General features: G+C 40.3%; 2 protein-coding genes across 9 annotated transcripts in view; one reads left to right on the top strand and one right to left on the bottom strand.

The window, feature by feature from the left end:
* The window catches only part of LOC122429360 (boLa class II histocompatibility antigen, DQB*0101 beta chain), a 174,375-nt gene that overhangs the window by 14,526 nt on the left and 132,183 nt on the right, over positions 1-27,666 (top strand). The window contains exons 5-7 of one of the 7 annotated variants that reach the window (XR_006265965.1): positions 609-767; positions 3,849-3,852; positions 18,045-18,056. The exons of 3 other annotated variants lie outside the window; for them this stretch is intronic. Coding sequence is in view for 2 of the 4 variants with exons in the window: in XM_043449601.1 (XP_043305536.1) it covers positions 10,496-10,599 (104 nt within the window). In the remaining 2 variants the exon portion in view is untranslated. Of the gene's footprint in view, positions 1-608; positions 1,163-3,798; positions 3,853-4,043; positions 4,145-10,495; positions 10,935-18,044; positions 18,057-27,666 lie in introns of those variants that run through there. 3 more of the 7 variants (XR_006265964.1, XM_043449601.1, XM_043449604.1) reach the window with 3 other exon arrangements.
* Positions 16,491-27,666, bottom strand: part of LOC122429366 (SLA class II histocompatibility antigen, DQ haplotype D alpha chain-like) — a 61,322-nt gene continuing 50,146 nt past the window's right edge. The window contains exons 1-5 of one of the 2 annotated variants that reach the window (XM_043449613.1): positions 22,759-22,898; positions 18,416-18,664; positions 17,690-17,971; positions 17,256-17,430; positions 16,491-17,086 (exon numbers count right to left, since the gene is read on the bottom strand). In XM_043449613.1, the coding sequence (XP_043305548.1) occupies positions 17,276-17,430; positions 17,690-17,971; positions 18,416-18,664; positions 22,759-22,840 (768 nt within the window). In that variant the 5' untranslated portion in view covers positions 22,841-22,898 and the 3' untranslated portion in view covers positions 16,491-17,086; positions 17,256-17,275. Of the gene's footprint in view, positions 17,087-17,255; positions 17,431-17,689; positions 17,972-18,415; positions 18,665-22,758; positions 22,899-27,666 lie in introns of those variants that run through there. The other variant, XM_043449612.1, reaches the window with a different exon arrangement.

Below are 27,666 nucleotides of genomic sequence, written 5' to 3'. Positions count from 1 at the left end.
AGACCCTCTTCTCAGGGAGGCTCTAGATGTAGCTCTTTTTCCTGACCCTAAAATAAAGGAGGTTAAGGTGGTGGCAGGAAGAAACAAACTACCTAGGGAAACACTGAAGTCTTACTTTACTGATTGAAGGTAGCCCTGCCACAAAACTGGCAGGTGGAATTCATTCTAGGGCTTCCTTAAAGTTCATCATTGTCTCACAGAATCTTTTCTAAAAGCTTCCTCTTTTAAGAGGATCAGAGCACTGACTTCCCTTTCTTCCAGTGACTGTTTCATTCATTTGGGGGATTTTAGCTTTGGGCAGTTAAGACCTTGTGATTGATGGATAGGGAGGAAATAAATTTAAAGAAGGTGAGTTATCATTAAATTGACTGAAAAGATCGAAATCTTCATATTCCCCAGAAGGATAACCACTGCTCCCCAGCCTCCCACACATCTGTCAGCCTGGAGTGCTGCATCCTCTTTGGGAGGTTCACCTTTATCCAGATGTAGGGAGGTGATGATGACATACCCTGGAGCTCAGCTTTCTCTGTCCGATGCTGCAGGGACCTTAGAGGAGGTGAGGGGCGCCTCCCTCAGGGTGCTGGGTGTGATCACTCTCTCTTCTACAGGGCTTGCGCGCTGACTTCTGAGGATACTTTGATGGAGATTGGATTTCGTTCTTCTGTAATAGCTGCCTGTTCTTGGTCAGAATTCCCAGCTGCCTGTCAGCCTGTTTCTCTGAGATCAGACCCTATAGTGACTCTGATGCAGTTACCAGGTCACTTCCTGTGGCCACCTGCCCTAGCAGGGATCTGGCTGTAACGATGTTGCTTCCTGCACCTTCCTGTGTGCTGCCAACTGCATCTGTTCAGACCCTGAGAATTTTTTCTATTCCCATTTTCATTCCCATGTTCAGCCTGTCCTCCTCTGAGATCAGAGTCTGTCTTATATTAACTCTGACACAGTCACCAGGTCACCCCTTGTGACCCCTGCCCTAAGGATTTGACTGTGATGCTGCTTCCTGCTTGGACCCTGGGGCCTCTGCCTGTGCACTGCCAACAGCATCTACTGAGACCCCTAGGGATTTTTCTGTTTCCATTCTCCCTCTGCAGATGGTTCAAGGGAAGCACATTGAAACCATTACCTGGTTATAGAGTATGTTGTAATTAAACATGAATATAAAGTATCTGTACCTTGAGCCTTCTTGTTTATTAAGAATTTTTATTGAGGCATAATTGATATATAACATTAATTTCAGGTGTACAGCATGGTGATATAATATTTGTTTATATTACAAAATGATCACTATAATGTCTAGCTAACAGACATCCTGTGTCACAACTGAGATGTCACATAAGATACAGAAGGCAGAGCAGTACTCCAGCCCTGAAAGCTGCAGCTATGTCTTCATTCATTCAGTCACATTAGCATATTTCCACATGTTGAAGTTTATTGTGTCCTGTTAAAGACATTTGTTGGAGAAGGCAATGGCACCCCACTCCAGTACTCTTGCCTGGAAAATCCCATGGGCAGAGGAGCGTGGTAGGCTACAGTCCATGGGGTTTCGAAGAGTTGGAGATGACTGAGCAACTTCACTTTCACTTTTCACTTTCATGCATTGGAGAAGGAAATGGCAGCCCACTCCAGTATTCTTGCCTGCAGAATCCCAGGGATGGCGGAGCCTGGTGGGCTGCTGTCTATGGGGTCACACAGAGTCAGACACGACTGAAGCGACTTAGCAGCAGCAGTAGCAAAGACATTTGTGGACTATTTTAGCTTTCAAATAATAGAATTGCAAATAGTGGAATCTTTACAATATTTTGAATGAAATGAGGACTACCCATGACAATCTTTTGTGTCACAGAGAGGTTTGTGAGTTATCGTGGGTCAAAACAATTAAGGCATAGTCAAACTTAAAAAGATTTAGCAACTTTCAAATATGCAATAGAGTATTGTTAACTGTAGTAACCATGCTGCACATTACATCCTCAGGACTTACCTAGATTATTAATATAACTGGAAGTAGATTCTTTACTGTTTGAGCCTCTGGATGTTGGCAGCGGGTTTGTCATACATGGCCTTTATTATGTTGAGGCTTCCCAGGTGGCGCTAGTGGTAAAGAACTCACCTGCCAGCGCAGGAGACACAGGAGATGTGGGTTTGATTCCTGGGTTGGGAAGATCCCCTGGAGGATGGCATGGCAACCTGCTGCAGTATTCTTGTCTGGAGAATCCCATGGACAGAGGAGCCTGGCCAGCTACAGTAGTCCCTAGGGTCACAAAGAGTCAGACATGACTGAAGTGACTTAGAACAGCACATGAAGCCTCTATACCCACTTCTGTTGAGAATTTTTATCATAAACAAGTGTTGAATTTTGTAAAAGCTTTTTCTGCATCTATTGAGATAATCATGATTTTTATTCTGTGATTTGTTAATGTGATGTGTCACATAGATGTTGAATCTTGCAGCCACAAAATCCAGGGCCCCAGATGGGTGTAAGAGCTCCCTTCTGAGAGCCATTGGCACTGGGGAGCATGGCAGGGGAGAGTCAAATGATAATGCCACCCTGAAAGGTCTCTGGAAAGGGTTAAAGTCATCCTTAGATCTGTGTTTGGTTAGAAACCTACCCCTCAGGCTACAGCTATGGTGGTAAGCTAATAGACCTCTTTCACAGAAATATCGTTGCCTCTTGCTGTGCCCTGGGTTGGTAACTATTTAAGAACTTCTCTACATTTGGTATAGTGTTTTGTGACCCATGAGCCTAAGTGCCATTAGTCACCAGAACCAGACAATGTAGAATTATCTCCTGGTACCAGCTGGAAGAATTAGGGCACCAGACAAATATATAAGCTGTTTTCTGAGAGATACCAGTGAGCTGGGGCAAGGCAGGGGAAGTGTGCAAAGATTTTGTCTACTGGCTTCTGATTCATGAAAACACCTCTATAGCCCCCCAGAACTGTGTCAAACCAGAAACCTGCCTTCATACCAAAGCTCCTGGATAAAAAAATAGGCCTCTTTCTTAGAAAGACTGGGAGTGTGTTTCAGTCTGCTCGCTGTGCAGTGCTCCGATGGACTGCAAACTTCCATGGCCTCCAGAGCCAGGTGATCCAAAGGCATGCTCTGAGTGGCAAGCATAAAAACTGGGACACCCAGCCTATGCGAAAGCTCACCTGCATGACATAGTGGTGCTCTGGAGGGTGGCACAGGGAAAGTGTAAAGCCAGCACCTACTGGCTACAGTGATGCAAAGGAGTTAAAGACTGAACCTCTGCAAAGAAAAAAAAAAAAATTCCTAGAATAAAAAAATAGATGCCTGCCCACTTTAGCACAGAAGAAAGAGAGAGCAAAATGGTGCCTGCCAGCCTCTGTCCTGGGAGAGTATCCCAGCAGGTCCCTGTCCCTTAGGCTGACACTTTAAGGTCATCAAATGAGCCTCATTCCCATAAAGTGTGAATGCTTTTCAAATGGCTGCTTCTGCGCTGGGACTGGGTCAAATGAGTCTGTGTGTGATTCCTTTGAGAGCCACTTTGAGTTCACTCAAAACATGAGACCCACTGGCTTTCAAAGCTAGATGTTGGGGAGGCTTAACTTTTAGGTGCAGGTCTTAACAGTTGGGATGCCCGTTGTTGTGATCACACCCCTTGCTCCTCAGGAGAAGCTCTTGGTTTTGAGTTCCTTCCCATCTGTGGGTTGCTGTGCTCAGGGTGGGGTTTATGGCAAGCTTATGACTCTCCCTCTCCTGCCTTGATGTGGATTTCCTCTCATTTGCCTGATGTGCAGGCATTGTTGAACTGATTTTTAGATTTTTTTTTTCTTCTAGAGGAAATTATTTCATTTGTAGCTGTAGACTGAGTGTGTCCATTGGAGGAGGTGAGTTCATGATCTTCCTTCAGCTACCTCATGACCCAGACTCTTTCAGCAAGTTTTGAATATGTCATCATTCTCTGTCCTTAAATGTAAATTTTCTGTTGAGAAATCTGATATCCTTATTATGTTTTCTGTGTAAATTACCAGCTTAGTCTCTCTTGCTGCTTTTAAGATTATCTTATCTTTGATTTTTTGCAGTTTTTTTTTATAATGTGTCTTTGAGAAGATCTATTTAAGTTGCATTTGTTTCTTAACCTTTGAGCTTCGCGAACTTATATCCAGCTCTCTCCGTGGATTTGGTAAGTTCTCGGCCATTGTTTCTTTAAATAAGCTTTTGGTTCCTTTTTTCCTCTCTCTCCTTTTGGGACGCCTGGTAATTCACAGAAGGTTACATTTGATGGTATTCCATAGATCATCTAGGCTTTCTTCACTTTTCATTCTTTTTTCTTTGTTTTACTCTCAGTTGGATAATTTCAAAGTTCTTAGCTTCTAATTCTTTCTTCTGCTTGATACACTCTATTCTCGACACTTCTGCATTTTTCATTTAATCTATTATATTTTTCATATTCCTAATTTCTGTTTTTTATGATTTCTATCTCTCTATTAAACTTCTAATTTTGTTCATGTATTGTTTTCTAGATTTTACTGAATTGTCTTACTGTGTTTTCTTGTGACTCATTGAGTTTCTTTAAAAGAGCTATTTTAAACTCTTTACTGGGTAAGTTATAGATTTCCATGTCTTGGTGTCAGTTACTGGAAGATTATTTTGATTATTTGGTGATATGTTTCTTTGATTTTTCATGTTTATTGAAGTCTTGCATTTCTGTCTCTGCATTTGAAGTAGCAATCATTCCTCTCAGTTCAGTTCAGTCACTCAGTCGTGTCTGACTCTTTGGGACTCCATGGACTGCAGCATGCCAGGTTTCCCTTGTCCATCACCAACTCCTGGAGCCTGCTCAAACTCATGTCCATTGAGTCAGTGATGCCATCCAACCATCTCATCCTCTGTCATCCCCTGTTCCTCCTGCCTTCAATCTTTCCCAGGATCAGGGTCTTTTCAAATGAGTCAGTTTTTGCATCAGGTGGCCAAAGTATTGGAGTTTCAGCTTCAGCATTAGTCCTTCCAATGAATATTCAGGACTGATTTCCTTTAGGATTGACTGGTTTGATCTCCTTGCAGTCCAAGGGACTCTCAAGAGTCTTCTCCAATACTACATTTCAGAAGCATCAGTTCTTCAGTGCTCAGCTTTCTTTGTGGTCCAACTCTCACATCCATGCTAGTTTTTACTAGCTGACTTTGGGAAAGAAATATTGGGTTGGCCAAAACATTCGTTCAGTTTTCCTATAATATCTTTTTCTTTGTTGGTACTTCTGGGACTTCTGAGACCCTTTCAGATCTTTTATGGATGTGCCTGCACCACACTTCTTGTTCTTTCCTGTGACAGAATTCTTGAACTTGTATGCCTATCTTGATTCTGCAATGCAACATGCTGGATGCTGACAGCTTCCCTTTTGCTTTCCCAAGAATGGAGCTGAAGTTCAAGTTCCTGTTCTCTCCCTGGCCTACAGATTTGGACTGGCTTTCTGTGCTACTTTTTAGTTGTCTGCCAGAGCTCACTCTCGCTGCTGTCAAGAGTACACACAGGGAGCTGACACAACATGGAGTGTGTATGGGGGAGGTGCATGTACTGTTAGGAGTAACTGTGGGCAAGTTGACGGGATCCAATGATGAGGCATCCCCAGTGGATTGTTAGTAGACTTCTTGAGGAATCTGTGCCTTTTTCATATCTTCCTGGAGTTCTATCTGCCACCTTACCAGCCTCTTCCCACCCCAGTTATGTAGCTCATGACATGGTACTCTGGATAGGGTAAGAGAGAAATGAATCTCTTTGGCAGTTTCCTGCACAGTTGAAGAAGACAGATGTTTCCTCACAAGTCCTCACTTTCCCCTCCAGGATAATTCATGGGTTGAGAAGGTCCTTCTTGGCATCAAACTGTGCTGCCTTGAGGAGGAGTGAGGCTCTTCCTCCTACTCTCTCCAATGTGTCCAAATTATATTTCTTTGCTCCAGTGGTGTCCTTGAAGTTCTCCACTGGAAAGCTGGACTTCCACAGAGTGTCTAAGGTTGTTCTCCAGGGGCTTCCAGATCATAGCTAAGAAGCTCTAAGCCAGTTTATGGGCTATTTCAGGGTCCCTAGCCATGACCAAGGTCTGTATGCTTCTTATGTGATGCATGGGTGGGCGAGACCCCTCCTGGATTCTTTAGCATATGATGTTGGATTCCATAGCTCCCACAAAGACTTCTTTGTCCAGGGATGAATGTCAAATTGTTGTTGAGAGGGAGATACGAGTGAAAAGACTCTTTTTAGATCATGTTGCTGATGTCATTCCTCAAGTACATTCTTATTTCCTGATTAACAACCTCACTTTACTAATTCACATTCTTAATCAGCTTCCAAAAAAATGGTATGTGGTAGGTACATTTTGCATCTTTTCATGTCTAACAGTACTTATATTCTTTCTTTGTACCTGATTGTGATTTTGCAAAGGTATGTATTTATTAACAGAAAATAATTTTCCTTTAGAACTTCCAGGCATTTCTCATTTCTTAATGACAGAAGTATTTGACGGTTTAACATAAGTCTGTTTTGTTTCCTCTAGTGAGATGATTTTCTTTTAATACTTGAGATTTTCAGAATTTTGTTGTTGTTCAATCTCCAAGTCGTGTCTGACTGTTCATGACTCCACGCCAGGCTTCCCTGTCCCTTACCATCTTCTGGAGGTTGCCCAAGTTCATGTCCATTGAATTGGTGATGCCATCCAACCATCTCATCCTCTGTCATCCCCTTTTTCTTGCTTCAATCTTTCCTAGCATCAGGGTCGTTTCCAACAAGTTAGCTGGTCACATCAGGTGGCCAGAGTCTTGGGAGATTTAGCTTCAGCATCAGTCCTTCTAATGAGTATTCAGGGTTGACCTCCTATATGATTGACTGGTTTGATCTCCTTGCTGTCCAAGGGACTCTCAAGAGTTTCCTCCAACACCACAGTTCAAAAGCATCATTTCTTTGGTGCTCTGCCTTCTTTATTGTCTAGCTCTCACATTAGTATGTGACACTGAAAAGACCATAGCTTTGACTATATGGACCTTTGTCGGCAAAATAATCTCTTTGCTTTTTAACATACTGTTTAGGTTTGTCTTAGCTTTTCTTCCAAGAAGCAATCATCTTCTAATTTCATGGCTGCAATCACCATCCGCAGTGATTTTAGAGTCCAAGAAGAGGAAATATGTCACTGTTTCCACCTTTTCCCCTTTTATTTGCCATGAAGTGATTGAACTGGATGCCATGATCTTAGTTTTTTAAATATTGAGTTTTAGGCCAGCTTTTTCACTTTCCTTCATCCTCATCAAGAGGCTCTTTAGTTCCTCTTCACTTTCTACTGTTAGAGTGGTATCATGCACATATCAAAGGTTGTTGATATTTCTCAGGACAATCTTGATTCCAGCCTGTAATTTACCCAACCCAACTTTTCGCATGATGTGCTCTGCATATAAGTTAAATAAACAAGGTGACAATAAACAACCTTGTCATACACTTTTCTCAATCCTGAACCCGTCAGTTGTTCCATACAAGGTTCTAAATGTTGATTCTTGACCTGCATACAGGTTTCTCAGGAGACAGGTAAGATGGTCTGGTATTCCCATCTCTTTACGAGTTTTCCACAGTTTGTATGTTCCACACAGTCAAAGGCTTTAACATAGTCAATGAAACAGAGGTAGATGTTTTTCTGAAATTTCCTTGTTTTCTCTAAGATCCAGTGAATGTTGGCAACTTGATCTCTGGTTCCTCTGCCTTTTCTAAACCCAGCTTGAACATCTGAAAATTCTCAGTTCACATACTGTTGAAGCTTAGCTTGCTGGATTTTGAATATAACCTTGCTAGTTTTGGAAATGAGTGCAATTGTTTGGTGGCTTGAACGTTTTTTAATACTGCCCTTCTTGGGAAGTGGGATGAGGATTGACATTTTCCAGTCCTGTGGCCACTGCTGGGTTTTCCAAATTTGCTTACATATTGAGTGCAGCACTTTAATAGCATCATCTTTTAGGATTTTAAATAACTCTGCTGGAATTCCATCACCTCCACTAGCTTTATTGGCAGCAGTGCTTCCTAACTGTAAACTTCCTATTGGCAGTTGACTTCACACTCCAGAATGTCTGGCTCTAGGTGAGTGACCACACCATTGTGGTTATCTGGATCATTAAGATCTTTTTTGTACAGTTCTTCTGTGTGTTCTTACAATCTATTCTTGATCTCTTCAGCTTCTATTAGGTCTTTACTGTTTCTATCCTTCATTGTGCCTATCTTTGGATGAAGTGTTCCTTTGATATTTCCAGTATTCTTAAAGAGATCTCTGTTGTTTTCCTCTTTTTCTTTGTATTGTTCATTGAAGAACACTTTCTTGTCTCTCCTTGCTATTCTCTGGAACTCTGCATTTAGTTGAGTGTGCCTTTCCTTTTCTCCCTTGGGTTTTGCTTCTCTTCTTTCCTCAGCTACTTATAAAGCCTCCTCAGACAAGCACTTTCCCTTCTTGTTTTCTTTTTCTTTGGGATGGTTCAATTCACTGTCTCCTGTATATTACGAACCTCTGTCCATAGTTCTTCAGGCACTCTGTTTACTAGATCTAACCCCTTTAATCTACTCATCACCTCCTCTGTATATTCATAGGGGATTTGATTTAAGTTGTACCTGACTGGCCTAGTGGTTTTCCCCACTTTCTTTAGTTTAAGCCTGAATTTTGCTATGAGGAGCTGAGCTGATGATATGAGGTACAATCAATTCTAGGTCTTGTTTCTGCTGACTGTATACAGCTTCTCCATCTTCAGCTACAAAGCATATAATCAATCTGATTTTGGTATTGACCATTTGGTGATGTCCATGTGTAGAGTCTTCTCTTGTTTTGTTGAAAAAGGGTGTTTGCTATGAACAGTGCATTCTCTTGGCAGAATTCTGTTAGCCTTTGCCCTGCTTCACTTTGTACTCTGAGGCCAAACTTGCCTGTTACTCCAGGTATCTCTTGACTTCCTACTTTTGCATTCCAGTCCCCGATGATGAAAAGGACGTATTTTTTTTGGTGTTAGTTTTAGGAAGTCCTCTAGTCTTCACAGAAGTGGCCAACTTCAGCTTCTTTAGCATCTGTAGTTGGGGCATAGGCTTGTATTATTGTGATGTTGAATGGTTGACCTTAGAAACAAAACAAGATCATTCTGTTCTTTTTGAGGTTGCACCCAAGTACTGCATTTTGGACTCTTGTTGATTATGAGGGCTACTCCATTTCTTCTATGGGATTCTTGCTCACAGTAGTAGATGTAATGTTCATCTGAATTAAATTCACCCATTCCTGTCCGTCTCACTTCACTGATTCCTAAGATGTTATGGTTACTCTTGCCATCTCCTACTTGACCACATCCAGTTTTCCTAACCTAGCATTCCAGGTTCCTATGCAATACTGTTCTTTACAGCATCAGATTTTACTTTCATCATCAGACACATCCACAACTGAGTGTGGTTTCTGCTTTGGCCCAGCTGCTTCATTCTTTCTGAGCTATTAGTAGTTGTCCTCTGCTCTTCCCCAGTAGCACATTGGACACCTTCTGACCTGGGGAGGGGGTGGGGCTTATCTTTCGGTGTCATATCTTTTTGCCTCTTTATTCAGTTCATGGGGTTCTCACAGCAAGTATACTGGAGTAGTATGTCATTACCTCCTCCAGTGGATCACGTTTTATCAGAAATATCTGCTATGACCCGTTCATCTTGGGTGACCATACAAGATATGGCTCATGGCTTCATTGAATTATGCTATCCCGTTTGCCACAAGGTAGTGATCCATGAAGAAGTTCAGAATTTTAAAATGACTTAAAAAATTTAAAATGTATGTGGTGATGAGTCTTTTTTCATTAATTTTGCTAAATATATGAAAGTCCTCATTCTATGTAAAGAATTAAGTCATTCATTACTGGAAAATTTTCCTTTACTTGTTTTCATAATTTCCCTCCTTCATGTTTCTCTTTCTGTCTCTAGCTCTGTTACTTGATATTCTGAGGTCGAGTCTCTGTGTCTTATCTTTTCTACCATATATTACATTTCTTTGTCTTCTTTTTCATGGAGATTTTGTTGATTTAATTTTCAATCTTTCTATTACATTTATTACATTTTGCATTGTTTTAGCCTTTCATGTTTATTTTTAAAAATACAACTTCTTTTCATTAGGATTCTAATTAGAAATAATTTAAATAACTTTCTTGCTCTTACATAAACTTTTTTTTACTAAGTCTGTGATAATTTTATTTTATTCTCATGATCTCTTTTGTACTGCAAAATTTTCTCAAACATGTGCTCTGCCCTCCTTAACCTTGTCCTTCACTTACTATAAATCATATTATTTCATCTCACTTATTCAAGTTTTCTCTAAACTCTGCCAAATTATACTTGGTTTCTGTGCAGTACTTTATCATGTTGCATTTTTATTTTCCTTAGCATTTATAATTATGTATTTGTGAAATTATTCCCTATGTGTATATTTCCTCCTACTGGAGTGTTAATTCTTCAAAGACGATGAATGTGTCTCTTCTCATATGGCATTAATATACTTGGGGGACTTCCCTGGAGGTCCAGTGGTAGAAAGTCCACCTGCCAGCGCAGGAGACACTGATTTGACCCCTGGACCAGGAGAATCCCACTTGCCATGGGGCAGCTGAGCCTGTGTGCCACAACTACTGAGCTGGTGTGCTGCAGCTGCTGAAGGCCACGAGCCATAGAGTCCACGCTCCACAGCAAGAGAAGCCACCACAATGAGGAGCTGGCACATCACAGCTAGAGAGTAGCTCCTGCTCTCTGAAACTAGAGAAAGTCTGTGTGCTGCAACGGAGACCCAGTGCAGCCAAAAATAAATTAATAAATAAATCTATTTAAAAATACACTTGGAATGTAGTATGGTATGTGTCACAGCATTGCTGCTTAATGACCATTTGTGCATTATATCAATAAAGTCTGGGGCTTAGTTCAGCCAGTAATAAAGTGAGCATTAACTTTGCTTTCCTTTGCTGTTATTCCTTGTGGCATGCACCCTCTTTAGGGTTACATATCTGAGAGGTTCTGTGCTCTATAGCAGGATTTGGACTCTCTGGGTTTCCTAACTGCAATAAAAATGAGCAAAACCTTAAAAACCAGCATAACTTCAAATAGAATGTTTCTCTGCTTACTTTTTCTTTGGGCATTCCTGAACACTTAAAAAGACCATTGTATTACGGAAAGTTTCAATTATATACAGTAGTAGGGAGAACAGTACCATGTATCAGTAGTCCAGTTTTAACAACGACCAAATCATGGACAATTCTGTAAATTCACTCACTTAATATTACATGCCTACTGGATTATTTTTAAGATAATCTTAGGTATTATATAATTTCATTCATAAATATTTTACTATGAAAATTTAAAATATAATAACCCTAGAAATAGAAAAACAATGCCATACAATACCAAAAGTTAGGTAAATAATTGCTTAATACGTCTCTGTTCATTTTTTCTGATTGTAGCATTTGGTTTACATGATTCTTCAGTTTTGTTTTAAATGTGTAAGTTTCTCTGTTCATTATTTTTCCTTGCAAATTATTTGCTGAAGAAATGTGATTTTTAAATTACGTAATCAATATTAACAAAGCCTTTATTTTTTAGAATTAAAAATTTAAAGTTTGTACTATTTATTATTTGTTCTGATTCAGAATATGGGACATGTTTTAAAACAGTGTAAGCTTATTAGTTTCAGTTCAGTTCAGTCGCTCAGTGGTATCTGACTCTTGGCGACCCCATGAACTGCAGCACGCCAGGCCTCCCTGTCCATCACCAACTCCTGGAGCTTATTCAAACTCATGTCCATCGAGTTGGTGATGCCATCCAGCCCATCTCATCCTCTGTCATCCCCTTCTCCTCCTATCTTCAATCTTTCCCAACATCAGGGTCTTTTCCAATGAGTCAGTTCTTCACATCAGGTGTCCAAAGTATTGGAGTTTCAACTTCAACATCAGTCCTTCCAATGAACACCCAGGACTGATCTCCTTTAGGATGGACTGGTTGGATCTCCTTGCAGTCCAAGGGACTCTCAAGAGTCTTCTCCAACACCACAGTTCAAAAGCATCAATTCTTATTAGTTTATACTAAGCTAATTATATTATACCTTCATTAGTCATTCATAGCAAAATAAATTTCAATTAATTAATTCTAATTTTGTTTTATATATCAATTATTTCTAGTCCCATAAACTTTTTGTTATATAACACATGATTTTATTTGTTAAATTTTATTTATTTTTTGATTGTTGTTTACAATGTTATATTAGTTTCAGGTGTACAGAACAGTGATTTGATATTTTTACATGGTTATACTTCATTTAAGGTATCCAACACATTCATTCCAGGTTTTATATCTGAAGGAAAGAAAAAAACCTAATTTAAAAAGGTATATACTCCCCAGTGTTCCTAGTAGCATTACTTATGATAGCCAAGATACAGAAGCAAACTAAGTGTTTGCTCATCAACAGATTAATGGTTAAAGAAGATGTGGTGTGTGTGCACATATATATATATAATGGAAGATTACTCAGCATAAAAAAGAATGAAGTTTTCCTTTGCAACAGCACACGTAGACCAGGAGTGTATTATTAGGCTATACTGAGTTCTTACCTTATGAATCATTGATACTTAAAATTTCTTACTCAAAATCCTAATGCCAAAATTCTTCTTAGTACATTTGTTCACATGCAGGTGATCTATATTTTTTATACTGAAATTTTTATTTTATATGTTTAGGATAATAATTGCTGATATTCTCTTTCAGTTAAAATATACACAGTATATTGACACATACATGTGGAATCTGAAAAAAATGATATAGACAATCTTATTTACAAAGCAGAAACAGAGACATAGATGTAGAGAACAGACGTGTGGATATGGAGTCTGAGGGGAGGGGAGGGTGGGATGAGTTGGAAGAGTAACACTGACATATATTCACTACTATGTGTAAAATAAACAGCTAATGGGAACATGCCGTATAGCACAGGGAGCTAAGCTTGGTGCCCTGTGATGACCTAGATGGGCAGGATGGCGTGGGGTGGGCGGGAAGACCAAGAGGGAGGGATATATGTGCACATATAGCTGATTCACTTTGTTGTACAGCAGATACTAACACAATATTGCAAAGCAATTATACCCCAATTTTAAAATTTCTAAGCTAAAAATAAAAGCAAATAATCTAAAAAAAAAAACACAACACTCTATTTTAGAGCAGTTTTAGGTTCACAGCAAAGTCAAGTAGAAGATAAAGAGATTTCTCACATACCGTTGCTCCATCAAGCATATCCTATGCTACTATCAATATCCCCTACATTTTTTTTTACACTAGATGAATTTACATTGATACATCATTATCACCCAAAGTTCATCGTTTACTTTAGGGCTCACTCTCGATATGTATTCTATAGGTTTGGACAAATGTATGATATGTATCTCCTACTAGAGTATCAGAGTAGTTTCAGTTCCCTAAAAATCCTCTGTGCTCTGTTACCTACGTTTTCTTGATCACCTCTGGTTCAGATTTCCTGCATTTACTAATTTCTACTCCGCATTTTAAATTATTCTCTTATTTCTCCCTCACAGTTAGCTTTTTCTCCTTGAATCTTCCCTATTCCTTCTCCAAGTAAACATACATAAATATCCATTTACATGTAACATAGCTTGACTAAAAATTATAGGTCATGGGAAAGGGGAATACATTTTTTGTTAGAAAGTAACAAATCCAAAATCAAGTGTTACAACTTTCCTTAAGAATTCTCTTAGCAACCCCTTCACCAATGATAGGTCATTGACAACTGGACCCTATTTATTCTCTCAGCCTAACTCAATCTCACCTTCTCTCATTCTGGAAAAAATAATTGTCCAACTAATATATGAAAAAATTCATCCATACTCCAAGTTTGAATCTCTTTAATCATTAAAAGGCTCAGAAAAAGTGCTTTCTATATGATTTGATCTATTCTTTTTAATAAACTAATTTTGAATATAACTAGCAATGTTTTTCTTATGTATTTGTATACTATGTGTAAGACACTTCTTATATAACAAGATTATTCAAATTCTGTCGCTAGGTCTACAAGGAACGTATCAACACCCCATATAATGGATGAAAAAACTACAGCTTGGAAATGTTAGATACTTTAACCAGGGTTATAAAATATAAATACTAGGTATAAAGTGCTGAGTCCTGAATCTGGATTTAGGTTTCTTTGCACCAAACTAAGCTGTATGATATTGTGTTAATATTGTATTTTTTTCCAATTATATTTTGAGCTCCCTGATGCAGGCATTGGCAGGGACAGTCTCATACATTTCATAACTGTTCCATAATACCATCCAAGATGCAATGCATGGACTCAATAATTGCAGAGTGGAATGTCTGAGGCAATGTGCCTAAAACATTTTCAAAGGCACAATGACTCCAAGTCAAGTCACACATGCTCTCAAGAATGACGTCTTGGACACACTCAGGAAAGCCAGAGGATCCATCTGTTGATCTATTTCCTCCACACAGATTTCCACTAGAGACAGTTAATCTAGAGGAGAACATGGTACTCACAGATGTTGCTACATTACCTCAATGATGTTGTCCCTCCTGGGATTTGTCTCTCATTGATTCATGCTTTCCTTAGCCAGGAGGGTCATGGGCAGAGGGCTGGGGATATTGGGGTGTTTTGCTATTTCCAGGGCAAACATGGATGCGCAGGGATCCATTGTGCTTGGCTTAGGCTTATCTGCCTAGAGACATCCTGCAGGCATATTCACTCTCCTGTTCCTCACAGGCCATGTCAGGAAAGTCTGTGTGCTTATATAGCAGGAATTCATCTAGTAGGTGAGACAAACTACACCTGTGTTCTAGGGACCCGAAGTATGTCTGTGATTTCTACTCCATCCCCTTTCCCATTAGGGTTACTAACCCTAAGTAAGGACAAGTTTTTGGTCCTTCTCAAATATCTGCATTATTATCCTACTCTGTATGCCAACAGCTGCTGGATCATCGAAAAAGCAAGAGAGTTCCAGAAAAACATCTATTTCTGCTTTATTGACTATGCCAAAGCCTTTGACTGTGTGGATCACAATGAACTGTGGAAAATTCTGAAACAGATGGGAATACTGGACCACCTGACCTGCCTCTTGAGAAACCTGTATGCAGGTCAGGAAGCAACAGTTAGAACTGGACATGGAACAACAGACTGGTTCCAAACAGGAAAAGGAGTATGTCAAGGCTGTATATTGTCACCCTGCTTATTTAACTTATATGCAGAGTACATCATGAGAAACGCTGGTCTGGAAGAAGCACAAGCTGGAATCAAGATTGCCAGGAGAAATATCAATAACCTCAGATATGCAGATACCCATCCCTTATGGCAGAAAGAAGAACTAAAAAGTCTCTTTGATGAAAGTGAAAGAGGAGAGTGAAAAAGTTGGCTTAAAAGCTCAATATTCAGAAAACTGAAGATCATGGCATCCAGTCCCATCACTTATGGGAAATAGATGGGGAACAGTGGAAACAGTGTCAACTTTATGTTTTTGGGCTCCAAAAATCACTGCAGATGGTGATTGCAGCCATGAAATTAAAAGACGCTACTCCTTGGAAGGCAAGTTATGACCAACTTAAATAGCATATTAAAAAAGCAGAGACATTACATTGCAAACAAAGGTCTGTCTAGTCAAGGCTATGGCTTTTCCGTGGTCATGTATGGATGTGAGAGTTGGACTGTGGTGAAGAAAAGCTGAGCGCCGAAGAATTGATGCTTTTGAACTGTGGGTTGGAGAAACTCTTTGAGAGTCCCTTGGACTGCAAGGAGATCCAACCAGTCCATCCTGAAGGAGATCAGTCCTGGGTGTTCATTGGAAGGACTGATGTTGAAACTGAAACTCCAATACTTTGGCTACCTCATGGGAAATGTTGACTTATTGGAAAAGACCCTGATGCTGGGAGGAATTGGGGGCAGGAGGAGAAGGGGATGACAGAGGCTGAGATGGCTGGATGGCATCACCAATTCAATGGATATGAGTTTGAGTAAACTCCGGGAGTTGGTGATGGACAGGGAGGCCTTGGTATGCTGCGATTCATGGGGTTGCAAAGAGTTGGACACGACTGAGCGACTGAACTGAACTGAACTGAATCCTCTCCTGACTGACTTTCAGCTGTTTCTGTATCTAGAGAATTCTTATCTCCTGAAGGGTGAGGAGAGGAGACAGTGCTTTTACTGTTATAATGCATTTTTCACAAATTTAATGTATTGGAAACAAATTTTGATATTTGATACCAAGAATTTGACTTTTGGTACTTTTGAGTTCAAAATTATGTTCTCTTATGTTTCTGTCATAGCTTTAAAATAGCTGTATTAAAACGAGTATAGAATTGGGAATTCCCTGGCATTCCAGTGGTTAAGATCCAGCTTTCTTTGCTGTGGTTCTTAGTTCAATCCCAGGTTGGGGAACTAAGATTGAACAAGTTGGACAGTGCAGCCAAAAAAAAAAAAAGACAACCAAAAAGATAAGTACAGACTTCTCTTGGTTTTTGTATTTCTGCTATAACAAATCTATACCAAGGGAAAAAGGTATATATTACTTTCACTGATGCCTGAATTAAGAGGTGGATGGCAGTGCCAAGAGCTGAGTGGAAACAGTAGGAAGAGAGAAACATTAACCATAGTGAACATACCGAAATATTATGAGTTTATACAAGTTGCTGTTATGTTCCTTGGCATGAAATATGATCTAAGAAATGAAAATAAGGGGCCTAAAGCATAAGAGAACATGATCTTGGTCAGCCCTGAGATGAAAGACAGGAAAATTTTCTATTAAAGGGGAGTTTATTGCTTACATGGTGATATGGAGTCAGGGTCACTAGGGAGTAGGTAACTGGGTGGAATACCTCAGTGATCTCATGGCAGGCAACTACTGAGAACAGAAAAAATATCAGAAAGTCAGGGAGAGAACTCTGAGGTATATGTGAGCTCTGAGATGATACAGCATCTTAAGTCCCAGAGAAGAGATGAGAGGCAGAGTGTAGGGGGGGAGAGTATATGATGAACTTGGCCAGAAAATAGTTCTAGGTCGTCTAGCACGTCCACTCTTCTGCTCTCATGGATGGGCAGCGCACCTGCAACAGGAAAGACATGAGACTGATGAGTCCCAGGGAGCTTCTGTGCCGTGGTCACGCTGCTCCCCAATTCTCCCATGACTTCTCAACCACGTTTGTGTCTACAGATTCTTTCCACTTTGCTTTCTCCTGAAGTGTGTCTGTGGCACTGACAAATATGAAGCCTTACCTTCCTTTCTAGGGTGCAGCTCACAAGGGACCCTGATGTCTGGAGGGGCCACCTGAGCGCAGGCCTTGGATGATGAAGATGGTGCCCACCACGATGCCCACGAGGCCCACGGTCAACCCCAGGGCACAGACCACAGTCTCTGTCAGCTCTGACATAGGGGCTGGAATCTCAGGCTCTGCAAAAGGGAAGTTATGAAAGTCAGAATACAGAGTGTTGGTTCATGTGCCTGTGTACGAGATTGGGCAGGAGATGTGGTGTTCATTCTACAAAAACTCAGGGCACCAGGTTTAGGGAAGAGAATGAAGTGTGATTTTAGAAAACCTTGAAGTGTGGAAAACAAGCTTCGGACTGTGAGAATGAGGGACCAAAACTCAGAGTGTTTTGTACTTGGTAGAAAAAGGGAGGGTACCGAAAGGGGTGGAACTCATACGTACCCCAGTGTTTGAGCAGGGGCTCATCCAGGCCCCAGTGCTCCACTCTGCAGTCATAAACGTCATCATCAGAAGGGAGGAAGGTGAGGTAACCAATCCTGAGGAAGGAATGATCATCTTTGGGGAGGAAGCTGGTCTCAGAAACACCCTCTGTGACTGCATGCCCATTCTTCAACCATGTAATGTTGATCACAGGGGGAAAAATGTTGTCCACATGACAGATGAGGGTGTTGGGCTGACCCAGCATCACGGGAGACTTGGAAAACACAGTCACCTCAGGAACCTCTACGGTGAGGAAACAGCACAGATGTGACACGGGAATAGCTCTGCCCTGATTCTGCACTGCCTCCTGGGGGAGCCCTCCCACCAATGGTTCCCAGTCCTACAGGGGAGGAGCTCTTGTTTGCCTTCTGCTGGGAGATGCTCTGTGCTGCCTGCACTTTATCCCCGTGCTGTCTGTGGGCATGCTTGTTAAGGAGGGAGGTCTGTGGGACTCCTCCTTGAGGGATTCAAGGAATACGTTATGGGAGTAAGGGTCCTTATATTACATGGAAATGTGTGATCTTTGAGATGGGAGATGATGAGTGTTCAGTAATTACTACAAAATCTGGGGACTCTTGGTAAAGTTTTATAGAGTGGTGAAGGATATCTCTCCTTAGAGAAGAAGGGAATGAAGCCTGATATGAAAGAATAGATTCAGTAAAGAGAAGTAGAATGGTGGACACTTACCATTGATAACAGGAGTAAAGTTGGAGCGTTTAGTCAGGATATCCAAGAAGTCTTTCGCTTTAGCTATTTCACTTAGTGCATCCTGTGGGTCAAAACTTGTCAAGTCACCAAACATAGGCAGCCTCCAGACTGTCTCCTTCTTCCCCAGGTCCACATAAAACAGCTCGTCTCCGTCAAATTCGTGGGTATACTGGCCAGAGGGACCATGAGATTGGTAGAGCTCTGTGCCATAGGAGCCAACGTGGTCAGCTGATAAGTGAGGGTGAGGAGCAGGAAGGTGGAAAACAGAGGGAAAGAAAAGACCATATTAAACAAAGTAACAGAAAAAACTAACTTTCAAACACTGTGGGCTTCACCTTTGGCACAATGTCTCTAAGCAGAGTGCCAGCACCTGCTTCCTTCTCCCTCAGTGTTGGTAGCTGTCCTGTTAGAACAGGACACTGTAACACCTGTGATTCTTGGGCTTCCCTTGTGGCTTGGCTGGTAAAGAATCCGCCTGCAGTGCAGGAGACCTGGGTTTGATCCCTGGGTTGGGAAGATCCCGTGGAGACGGGAAAGGCTACCCACTCTAGTAGGCTGGCCTGGAGAATTCCATGGACTACCGTTCATGGGGTTGCAAAGAGTTGGACACGACTGAGTGACTTTCACTTTCACTTTCATGTGCTCACAAGGGCAGGATTTCACAGGCTTTGTTTACTGCTATTTCCTGCCTGCCCAGCTCAGTGCCTGGCACATTGTATAATTGTATAATGGAAAGAGAGAAAAAGAAGGGAATGAATGAATTTTCCGGGTATTAGCTTTCTTCCCCCTTCTTCAGAAGTTTCTTCTCTCACTTAATTTTTCATCAGCTAATAACACATTCATTGTGATTCCTTTCCCCTAAGGGCTGACTCAGAGCAGAATATTTTCTGCACAGGGATTCCTTCTTTCTTTCTTTCTTTTTTTTTTTTTTAACGAAGGAAAGCCACACAGGATCTGAATTATTTTAAAAGAGATTCCTCTTTTATAAGGTATAAGAAACAGTATGACAAGGACAGCGGCAATATAACAAAGCATATAAAGAATAAACAATGCTTCTCAGGTGTCCATTTTGTTAACTGTAATGATTCTTAAAGAAGAATACCTGATTCCTTCTGAAATAAAATAACGGAAGCTTTATTTTGGATTTCTGACATTTCCTTACCCTATTTTTTTCTTTAAAGTCAAGGTCACTCAGTCGTGTCCGACTCCTTGCGATCCCATGGACTTTAGCCTGCCAGGCTCCTCTGTCCATAGAATTATCCAGGCAAGAGTACTATAGTAGGTAGCCATTTCCTTCTCCAGGGGATCTTCCCAACCCAGGGATCAAACCCAGGTCTCCTGCATTGCAGGTGACTTCTTTACCATCTGAGCCATCAGGGAAGACAATTTTTTTTTCTTTAAGGAGGCAACTAAACTCCTTTTTCTGATTCAACACATACTTGTTGAGGACTCAGAGTGAATTATAGCCCTTTTCTTCAAATGAACATTGTACTTTTCTGAGGATGCTAAAGCAGAGTGGCAACCAACTCAGTTTGACTCTGCCCAAGTCTGGACAATTTGGTCCAGACACATATGAGTCTTTTAATATTTTCTCTTTCCCAATTTCCTCATTTCATGAATATCAACAGGGTTTCAGACATTGGGAGAGACAAAGAATAAAACATCAACCAGGCATGGTCTCTGTCAACAAGGAGTCCATTGAGTAATGGGAGAGTCAGGTGAGAAAAGGACCAAGTGCTATATACTGATCAGCTCTGTGATGGGTATATCCTGTACCTTCATCTGATCTCATCTGTCAATCAAACCAAATGAGATTTTCCTTTCATGTTCCTTGGTCCTTTAAGGGGTCTGTTTTTCGTCCCTGGAATGAAATGATCTTTTAAGATTTCCTGGACACCTCTAGCTTGTTTCTGAAGTTTCTACTTAGTTATCAACTATTTTAACCAAGTCCTCTCATTACCCACTTTTTTTTAGTTTCATTATAATATCCAATCTCTCCATCCCAATGTCCTGCTTTCAAATTAGTCTATTGCTCATTCTTATATCCTTTCTGGATCAGTTATAATTAAAGGCCTTCTAACAAAACTTCTTTATCCTTGTAATGAATATTCTTGACTCCTTTTCAAACATGAATATATGCAATTATTCCTTTTCACCTGGTACTTGTCCTGGGTTGCCCACACTGAACCACATTACACTGCTGTGCCAACCGGAACCAATCACTTTTGTAGCTTCAGCCTCAGCTGGGTCCATTGCCCTGCTCAGCAATACACCTTCTGCTTTTCTACACCATTTTCTTAGCATGACTAATATTAGCACCCGAATGAGGCAGATAGCATGTCTTTTCATTTTTGAATCCCCCCAAACTTAGCTTGCTATGTGCTCAAAAATGTGTACAAAATGTCAATTACTATTCTTGAGGATCAGAGAAACTTTGGGGAAGACTTAAAGACACAGAGATAGCAGAACTGTATGACGGTCAGAATCAGCAGTGACCAGGGAAGCATTATGACTTGTGAGCCTTAAGCACTGTTGCTCAGGTGGGCCCACCTCCATAAAAATACTAAAGGTCATATTTTATGACCACATTGGTATAAATACAAAAATAATACAGGCTAAATTAAAATTAAAACATTTTCTTCTACCATAAATTTTGTTTTTCTTCTAATTAAAATAATAAAGTATTTTCATGGGACCTTATAAGCTTTCAGGCCCTTGGCACTGTGCCCACTGTGCCTAATGGGAAAGTTGAGCTTGACCAGGACACTCTGATGTGATGTTGAAGAAAGAAGATGTGGAAATACTCTGGAGAAGCAGATGAAAGTTGCTATCACACAAAATTAGAATGGGAGTAGCCATGGCTAATAAAGTTGCTGAAGATTAGAGTAACCTCTTTTTCTCTTCCCCTTTGAACTATCTTGCCATTCTACTTTGGTTTTACAAACTCACTCATCTTGCCTATAAACAGCAGAGATGTGGGCAAGGGATGGATCGTGGAAGGAAAGGAAGATGAAGGAATGTATGAACAGAGGGTAGAAAGAGGGGGACAGCAAAGGCAGAGGGGCCGAAGGGACCAAATAAATAACGTGTTCTTGTCCATTCTTCTTGAAGGACTTCTATAGATGGAGTGAAGAGCAGGTAATTTGGACTGACAATTTGAAAACAATATAATTTAATTCAGCAAGTTTTTTTTATCATAAAGTTCTCTATTTTAAAATAAAAATAAGGCACATTTTTACTTTGTTAAAGAAAAAAAACAAAGCTACACTTATAACAGTAATACTAAAAAATGAGAGTAATCTTTGACATTTGTGTATCTTAATTACTTAGAAAGCATTCCTATACAACTTTATTTGTGAGGTGACATATATGAAGTAACTGAGATCAAGTGATGACTGTGTGGCAAAGTGCTTTATATAAAGGTACTCTACTGGGCTTGCTCATCTACCCCCTGTGCCAGATGCCAGCATGGAAATGTATGTAGATCTGAGACTAAGAAAAGGTCAATCTTCTTCATATCTACACAGTATTCATAATTCGTGGAACTATTCACCCCAAGATAAACTTTAGAAGAAATATATAAAAAGCTTCCAAAGTTGTTCAGATAAATTTAGGAGTGATAGTTCATGGAATTTTTTGTAACAAGACATCTACTTGTGGAAACATCACTAATCTTTGAGGCAATGAAAAATGAGCTGATTGCCCTAGGGTCCTCCAGAACATATTTGCTGGCTCCAATATCAGAAACTGAGTGATGACCTTGGTGAGCTCTGCAACAGTACCCGTAATAAAGACAGCGTGTCTGCATTCTGGTTTCCTGAAGGAGGAACAACTGTAATTTTTAGATTTGCCTAATATTGAGAAGACTCTTGAGAGTCCCTTGGACTGCAAGGAGATCAAACCAGTCAGTCCTAAAGGAAATCAGTCCTGAAAATTCATTGGAAGGACTGATGCTGAAGCTGAAGCTCCAATACTTTGGCCACCTGATGCGAAGAACTGACTCATTTGAAAAGACCCTGATGCTGGGAAAGATTGAAGGCGGGATGAGAAGGGGATGACAGAGGATGAGATGGTTGGATGACATCACCAACTCAATGGACATGAGTTTGAGCTGGATCCGGGAATTGGTGATGGACAGGGAAACCTGGCATACTGCAGTCCATGGGGTTGCAAAGAGTGGGACATGACTGAGCGACTGAACTCACTGCATATGGAGAAAGGTATGAGGAGTCTCTACTATTTCTAGGCCAATCTTTCTTGATTTTCCCTCTAATCCCCTGTTCCCCAATTCTAATCTCTACCTCCCTCAACTGTGCACTCACCCACAATGTCTTCACCTCCACTGGGGTTCATCATGGTGGTCAGGGCAAGGGCCCCCAGAATCAGAGCTCTGTTCAGGACCATCTTTTTCTCAAGGTGGTCTCAGCAGTGGCTGTTCTGAGTTGCAGAGCAATGATGAGGGCTGAGTTGAGAAGGAATTTTGAAGACACCCAAACCATACTCTGCCAGGTCGGGTTGCAGCCAATCAGAAAAATCCCCTTTAATGACTCCTCAGTTGCTAGATGAAGGCTTTGTACTAAGAGGCCTGAAAAGGACTGGGAAATCCTCTGGTTTTGATACGGCCACCACTCAGAGTGGACCAGAGAGATCTTCCTATGAAAGGAGGGAGGATATTAAATCAGAGTCTTTTCACATGTGTGTAAGCCTGCTCCAACAGGATTTTCTGGATTACAACTCCCCAGAACTCTCCCTTGAGTTGGTCCCCTCCCTGGGAGACCCTGCCACCTCCCCTTCCCCCTGCCTCCATGCTGTGCTGTGCTTAATCTCTCAATCATGTCTGATTCTTTGTGACCCTGTGGACTGTAGCCCACCAGGCTCCTTTGTCCATGAAGATTCTCCAGGCAAGAATACTGGAGTTGATTGTCATGCTCTCCTCCAGGGAATCTTCCCAAACCAGGGATCAAACCCAGGTCTCCCACATTGCAGGCAGATTACAGCTGAGCCACCATGGAAGCCCAGGAATACTGGAGTGGGTAGCCTATGCCTTCTTTGGGGGATCTTCCCCACCCAGGAATTGAACCAGAGTCTCCTGCAGTGCAGGCAGATTCTTTACCAGCTGAGCTACCAGGGAAGCTCAATGCCTCCATATGTAGGTTAACTGTCTTTCTCTTTGCTTCCATAGTGCATATGGAATTCTCTAAATATTGAGCTGACCCAGGGGAATTCTGTTAGTGGCAGCCAAGAAATACCTTTGCCCATTCTCCACCTAGCAGCACTGGTTGGTTGGTCCTGGAAGTGCTTTCTGCCACTGTGGATGACACAGGCTTAGTCTGAATGGAAGCCCCAGTGGTATAACATAAGTGAAACAGACCAGAATAGCATTGAAGGGGCTCCTAAAACAAAACTGCATTCAAACCACACCTTGAAAATTAGGCCAGGAACAAGTGCCAAGATCAAAAAGAGCGTTGTTGTTCAGTCTCCAAGTAATGTCCGACTCTTTGCAATCCCATAGACTGTGGCACAGCAGGCTTCCTGTCCCTCACCATCTCCTGACGTTTGCCCAAGTTCATGTCTCTTGAACCCACTCACCCAACTCATCCACCCCTAGCCCACTCCAGCTGCCATCAGTCTCCTGATAAAAAATCAGAGTTCACCTGACTTCCAGCCACACCCTAGGTGTTGTGACATGCAAGGCATCTCTTAATATAGTCCAAACTGACACATCCATACTTATTAGAGACTGATTCCTCAACTCTTAGAGTGATCCAGACCTGTGGACACTATTTACCCAAGACTCTATCTTGTGTTTATTTCTTCTACAAATCAACGCCAGGGAATCAACATTATTCATTATGAGGGAGAGCTTGAAGTAGTAGACAGCTTTGAGACAGTGAAGCTTTGAATAAAAGAAGCTTACTATGCCATGAAGATCAAGTTGCTGTTGTTGTTCAGTCACTAAGTTGTGTCCGATTCTTTGCGACCCCGTGAACTGAAGCATGGCAGGCTCCTCTGTCTTCCACTATCTCCTGGAGTTTGCTCAAATTCATGTCCATTGAGTCAGTGATGGCATCTAACCATCTCATCCTCTGACCCTGCTTCTCCTTTTGCCTTCAATCTTTCCCAGCTTGAGGGTCTTTTCCAATGAGTTGACTCTTCACATAAGGTGGCCAAAGTATTGGAGCTTCAGCTTCAGGATCAGTCCTTCCAATGAGTATTCAGGGTTGATTTCTTTAGAATTGGGTGACCACCAGCTAAAATAAAATATCTGAACAGGTTCCAAAGTTTCCTAACATAATAGCCAAAATGTCCAGGATGTAATAAAATGTCACTCTTGTCATACCAAGAATCAGAAAGAGAACCTTGAATGAGAAACAACAGTCAACTGATACCAAGACAGGTCAGATGTTGGAAATGTCTGAGAAGAAATTTAAAACATCCATCACAAAATGCTTTGATCAGCAATTATAAATTATCTCAAAACAAATGAAAATAATAGAAAATTTAAGCAAAGAAAAGTTATAAAAAAGAACCAAGTGAAAGCTACATAACTAAAAATTAAATAAAATAATTGTCAAAAAGATTCAATAGTAGACTGGAGACAACAGAGAACAGAATCAGTGAGAACAGTGAACTTGAGGACAGATTAATAGAATTTACTCAATTTGAGCCATAGAGAGAAAACAGACTAAAAAATATGAACAGAGACTCTGAGACGTATGGAGTAATAGCAGAATATCTAATATTTTAATCATCAGCATCCAAGAGAAGGAAAAGGTGTAGTGTTGAAAAGTATTCAAAAAAATAATGGCAGAAAAATCCCCAAATTTGGATAAAGACATAAGAATCCTACAGATTCAAGAATCTAAGTAAAACTCAAATAGGTTATACCTAAAGAAATTCACACCAAGAGATATGGATTATTAAACTCCTGAAATTAAAGGGAAAAAAAGTCTTAAAATTTGTCAGAGAAAAATGATACATTATGATAAGGGAACACCAAATTACATGACAGATGACCACGGATTTGTCACCTGAAGCCACAATGGCCAGACAGATGTGACACAACGTTTTTGAAGTGCTGAAAGTAAAAGAACTGTCAATTGTGAATTATTCTGTATCTGCCAAGACTATCCTTCAGCAATTAAGGGGAAATAAAGACATTTCTAGATAAAAGAAAACTAAGAAAATATTGGTAGTAAATCTCCCGTTTTGGAGGGAAGTTCTCCAAACAGAAAGAAAATGAAAACAGAGGAAAGTCTGGAATTTCAGAACAGAGGGAATGAGTGAATGGGTAGGAATGAATTCTGCCAACATCCAACAAGTTTGGGAGAGGACTCTACAATTTAGATGAGACTTGCAACCTCAGTTTGTGACTTCAATCTGGTGAGACCTTAAGCAGAGAGTCTGGCAAACACTTCTGACCAAGAACACTGGATAATATATGGGTGTTCTTTTAAACTGCTGAGTTTGAGTTAATTTATGGCACTGGCTGAAAATAAATACAACATCTCTTGCTCATTTAAGTTTTACATACTGCACCGTAAGCACTTCAAAAAGAATTATTTTATTGAAGTGTAGTTGGTTTACAATGTTGTGTTATTCCTACTGTACTGCAAAGTGATTCAGTTATATATATATATACACACACATATTCTTTTCCATTATGGTTTAAATACTTTTTTAAAAAGCATAACTAGAAAACTTAATGATTGATATGTGCTTCACATAGTAATTCCTGATTTTTCATGTAACTTGTGGTCGTATTTATGATGACTTTTTTTCCCGCAGAAACTATTGTTTAATTAATTTTTGTTAAACTGTAGTTACTTCACAATATTTTGTTAGTTTCTTGCTGTACAGCAAAGTGAACCAGTTATATGTATACATATATCCACTCTTTTTCAGATTTCGACTTTTTAACATAGAAATACAAAGTTTTAAACATAGAGTTGAACATTATTTTCTCTATAGTTTCTTACTTTTTTTAAATTTAAAATTATCTTAGCACTTTAAATAAAATAAATATTAACTTGTACACATTTTTCTATATTTTGAGTTCCTTCTTATTTTGCATCTGAACTTCTAATCCATCTTAATACCAACCAGGTGTTTGTTCACCTGTAGTCTCTTTTCACTTTCAAGTAATAAACCAATTGACACAATGCCATTTTTAGCATATTTCCCTCACTCTATTGAATTAAAAAATGTACTTTTATTAGGTATACACTACTTTCTGAATTTATCCAACATAAAGGTAGGATAACTTGTTCTGCCTTGAAAGTAGTTCCCAGTGTAGAATTCTTTTAAATAGGCAAGAGTAAATTTCCTTGGATATAATTAAAAAACAGTTCAAATCTTTATTCTAGTCTCTTGAGGAATGTCAAATTTGAATTGCATTTCTAACACCAAGAAGCATGGCTAAAAAAAAAAAAAAAAGAAGCATGGCTTTAAGTTCTTTTCAAATATTGTCTTTCCCTAAAATCTCACACTAGAATTTCTTCATTCACCACTATTTCCTCACCACCATGCTGCTTTCATTTCCATTCCACCTCTAGGTGTCATGTTGATCAAGCATATCTCAAAAGTCTCTCAAAACACTTGTCTCCTGACCTCTCATACCCCACTAACTTCCAGTCCCCATGAGCTACTGCCCTTTACCTGACAGACCAGGATTGATTACAAGGGTGTGGGGTGGGTCCTTTTGTGCCATGAAAAAGTGGAGAACACAGCCTATAATGTGAAAGTTTCTGTTTCCCACCTTAAAATTTTCTCACAGGACTAATTGCTTCCTAGAAATATGGTAAATAAATTCTCAATCTCATTAGTCTTAATGTAATTCAGTACAGTCAATTTTATTCCACAGTTGTCTTTTTTGTAGCTGTACAAACATACTTTTAGACTTTTAAACAATACTTTTAAGCAATATTTTTAAACAATACTCTATTGTTTAACTTTATAATCACTTGTACACATCTACAGAAAAACTTGGGGTTCCTAGATGGCACAGTGGTCAGATATCTGCCTGCCAGTGCATGAGATACAAGAGATACGGGTTTGATGCCTGGGTCAGGAAGGTCCCCTGGAATAGGAAACCACAACCCACTCTAATATTCTTGCCTGGAAAATTCCATGGACAGGGGAGCCTGGTGGGTTACAGTCCATGAGGTCACAAACAGTTAGACATGACTTAACAACTGAGCACAGAGAAACTCATCCCACTTTTCTCATTA

Source organism: Cervus canadensis, chromosome 28 (assembly GCF_019320065.1).
Source record: "Cervus canadensis isolate Bull #8, Minnesota chromosome 28, ASM1932006v1, whole genome shotgun sequence".
NCBI lineage: Eukaryota > Metazoa > Chordata > Mammalia > Artiodactyla > Cervidae > Cervus > Cervus canadensis.
This window is presented reverse-complemented; position numbering and strand designations above follow the sequence as displayed.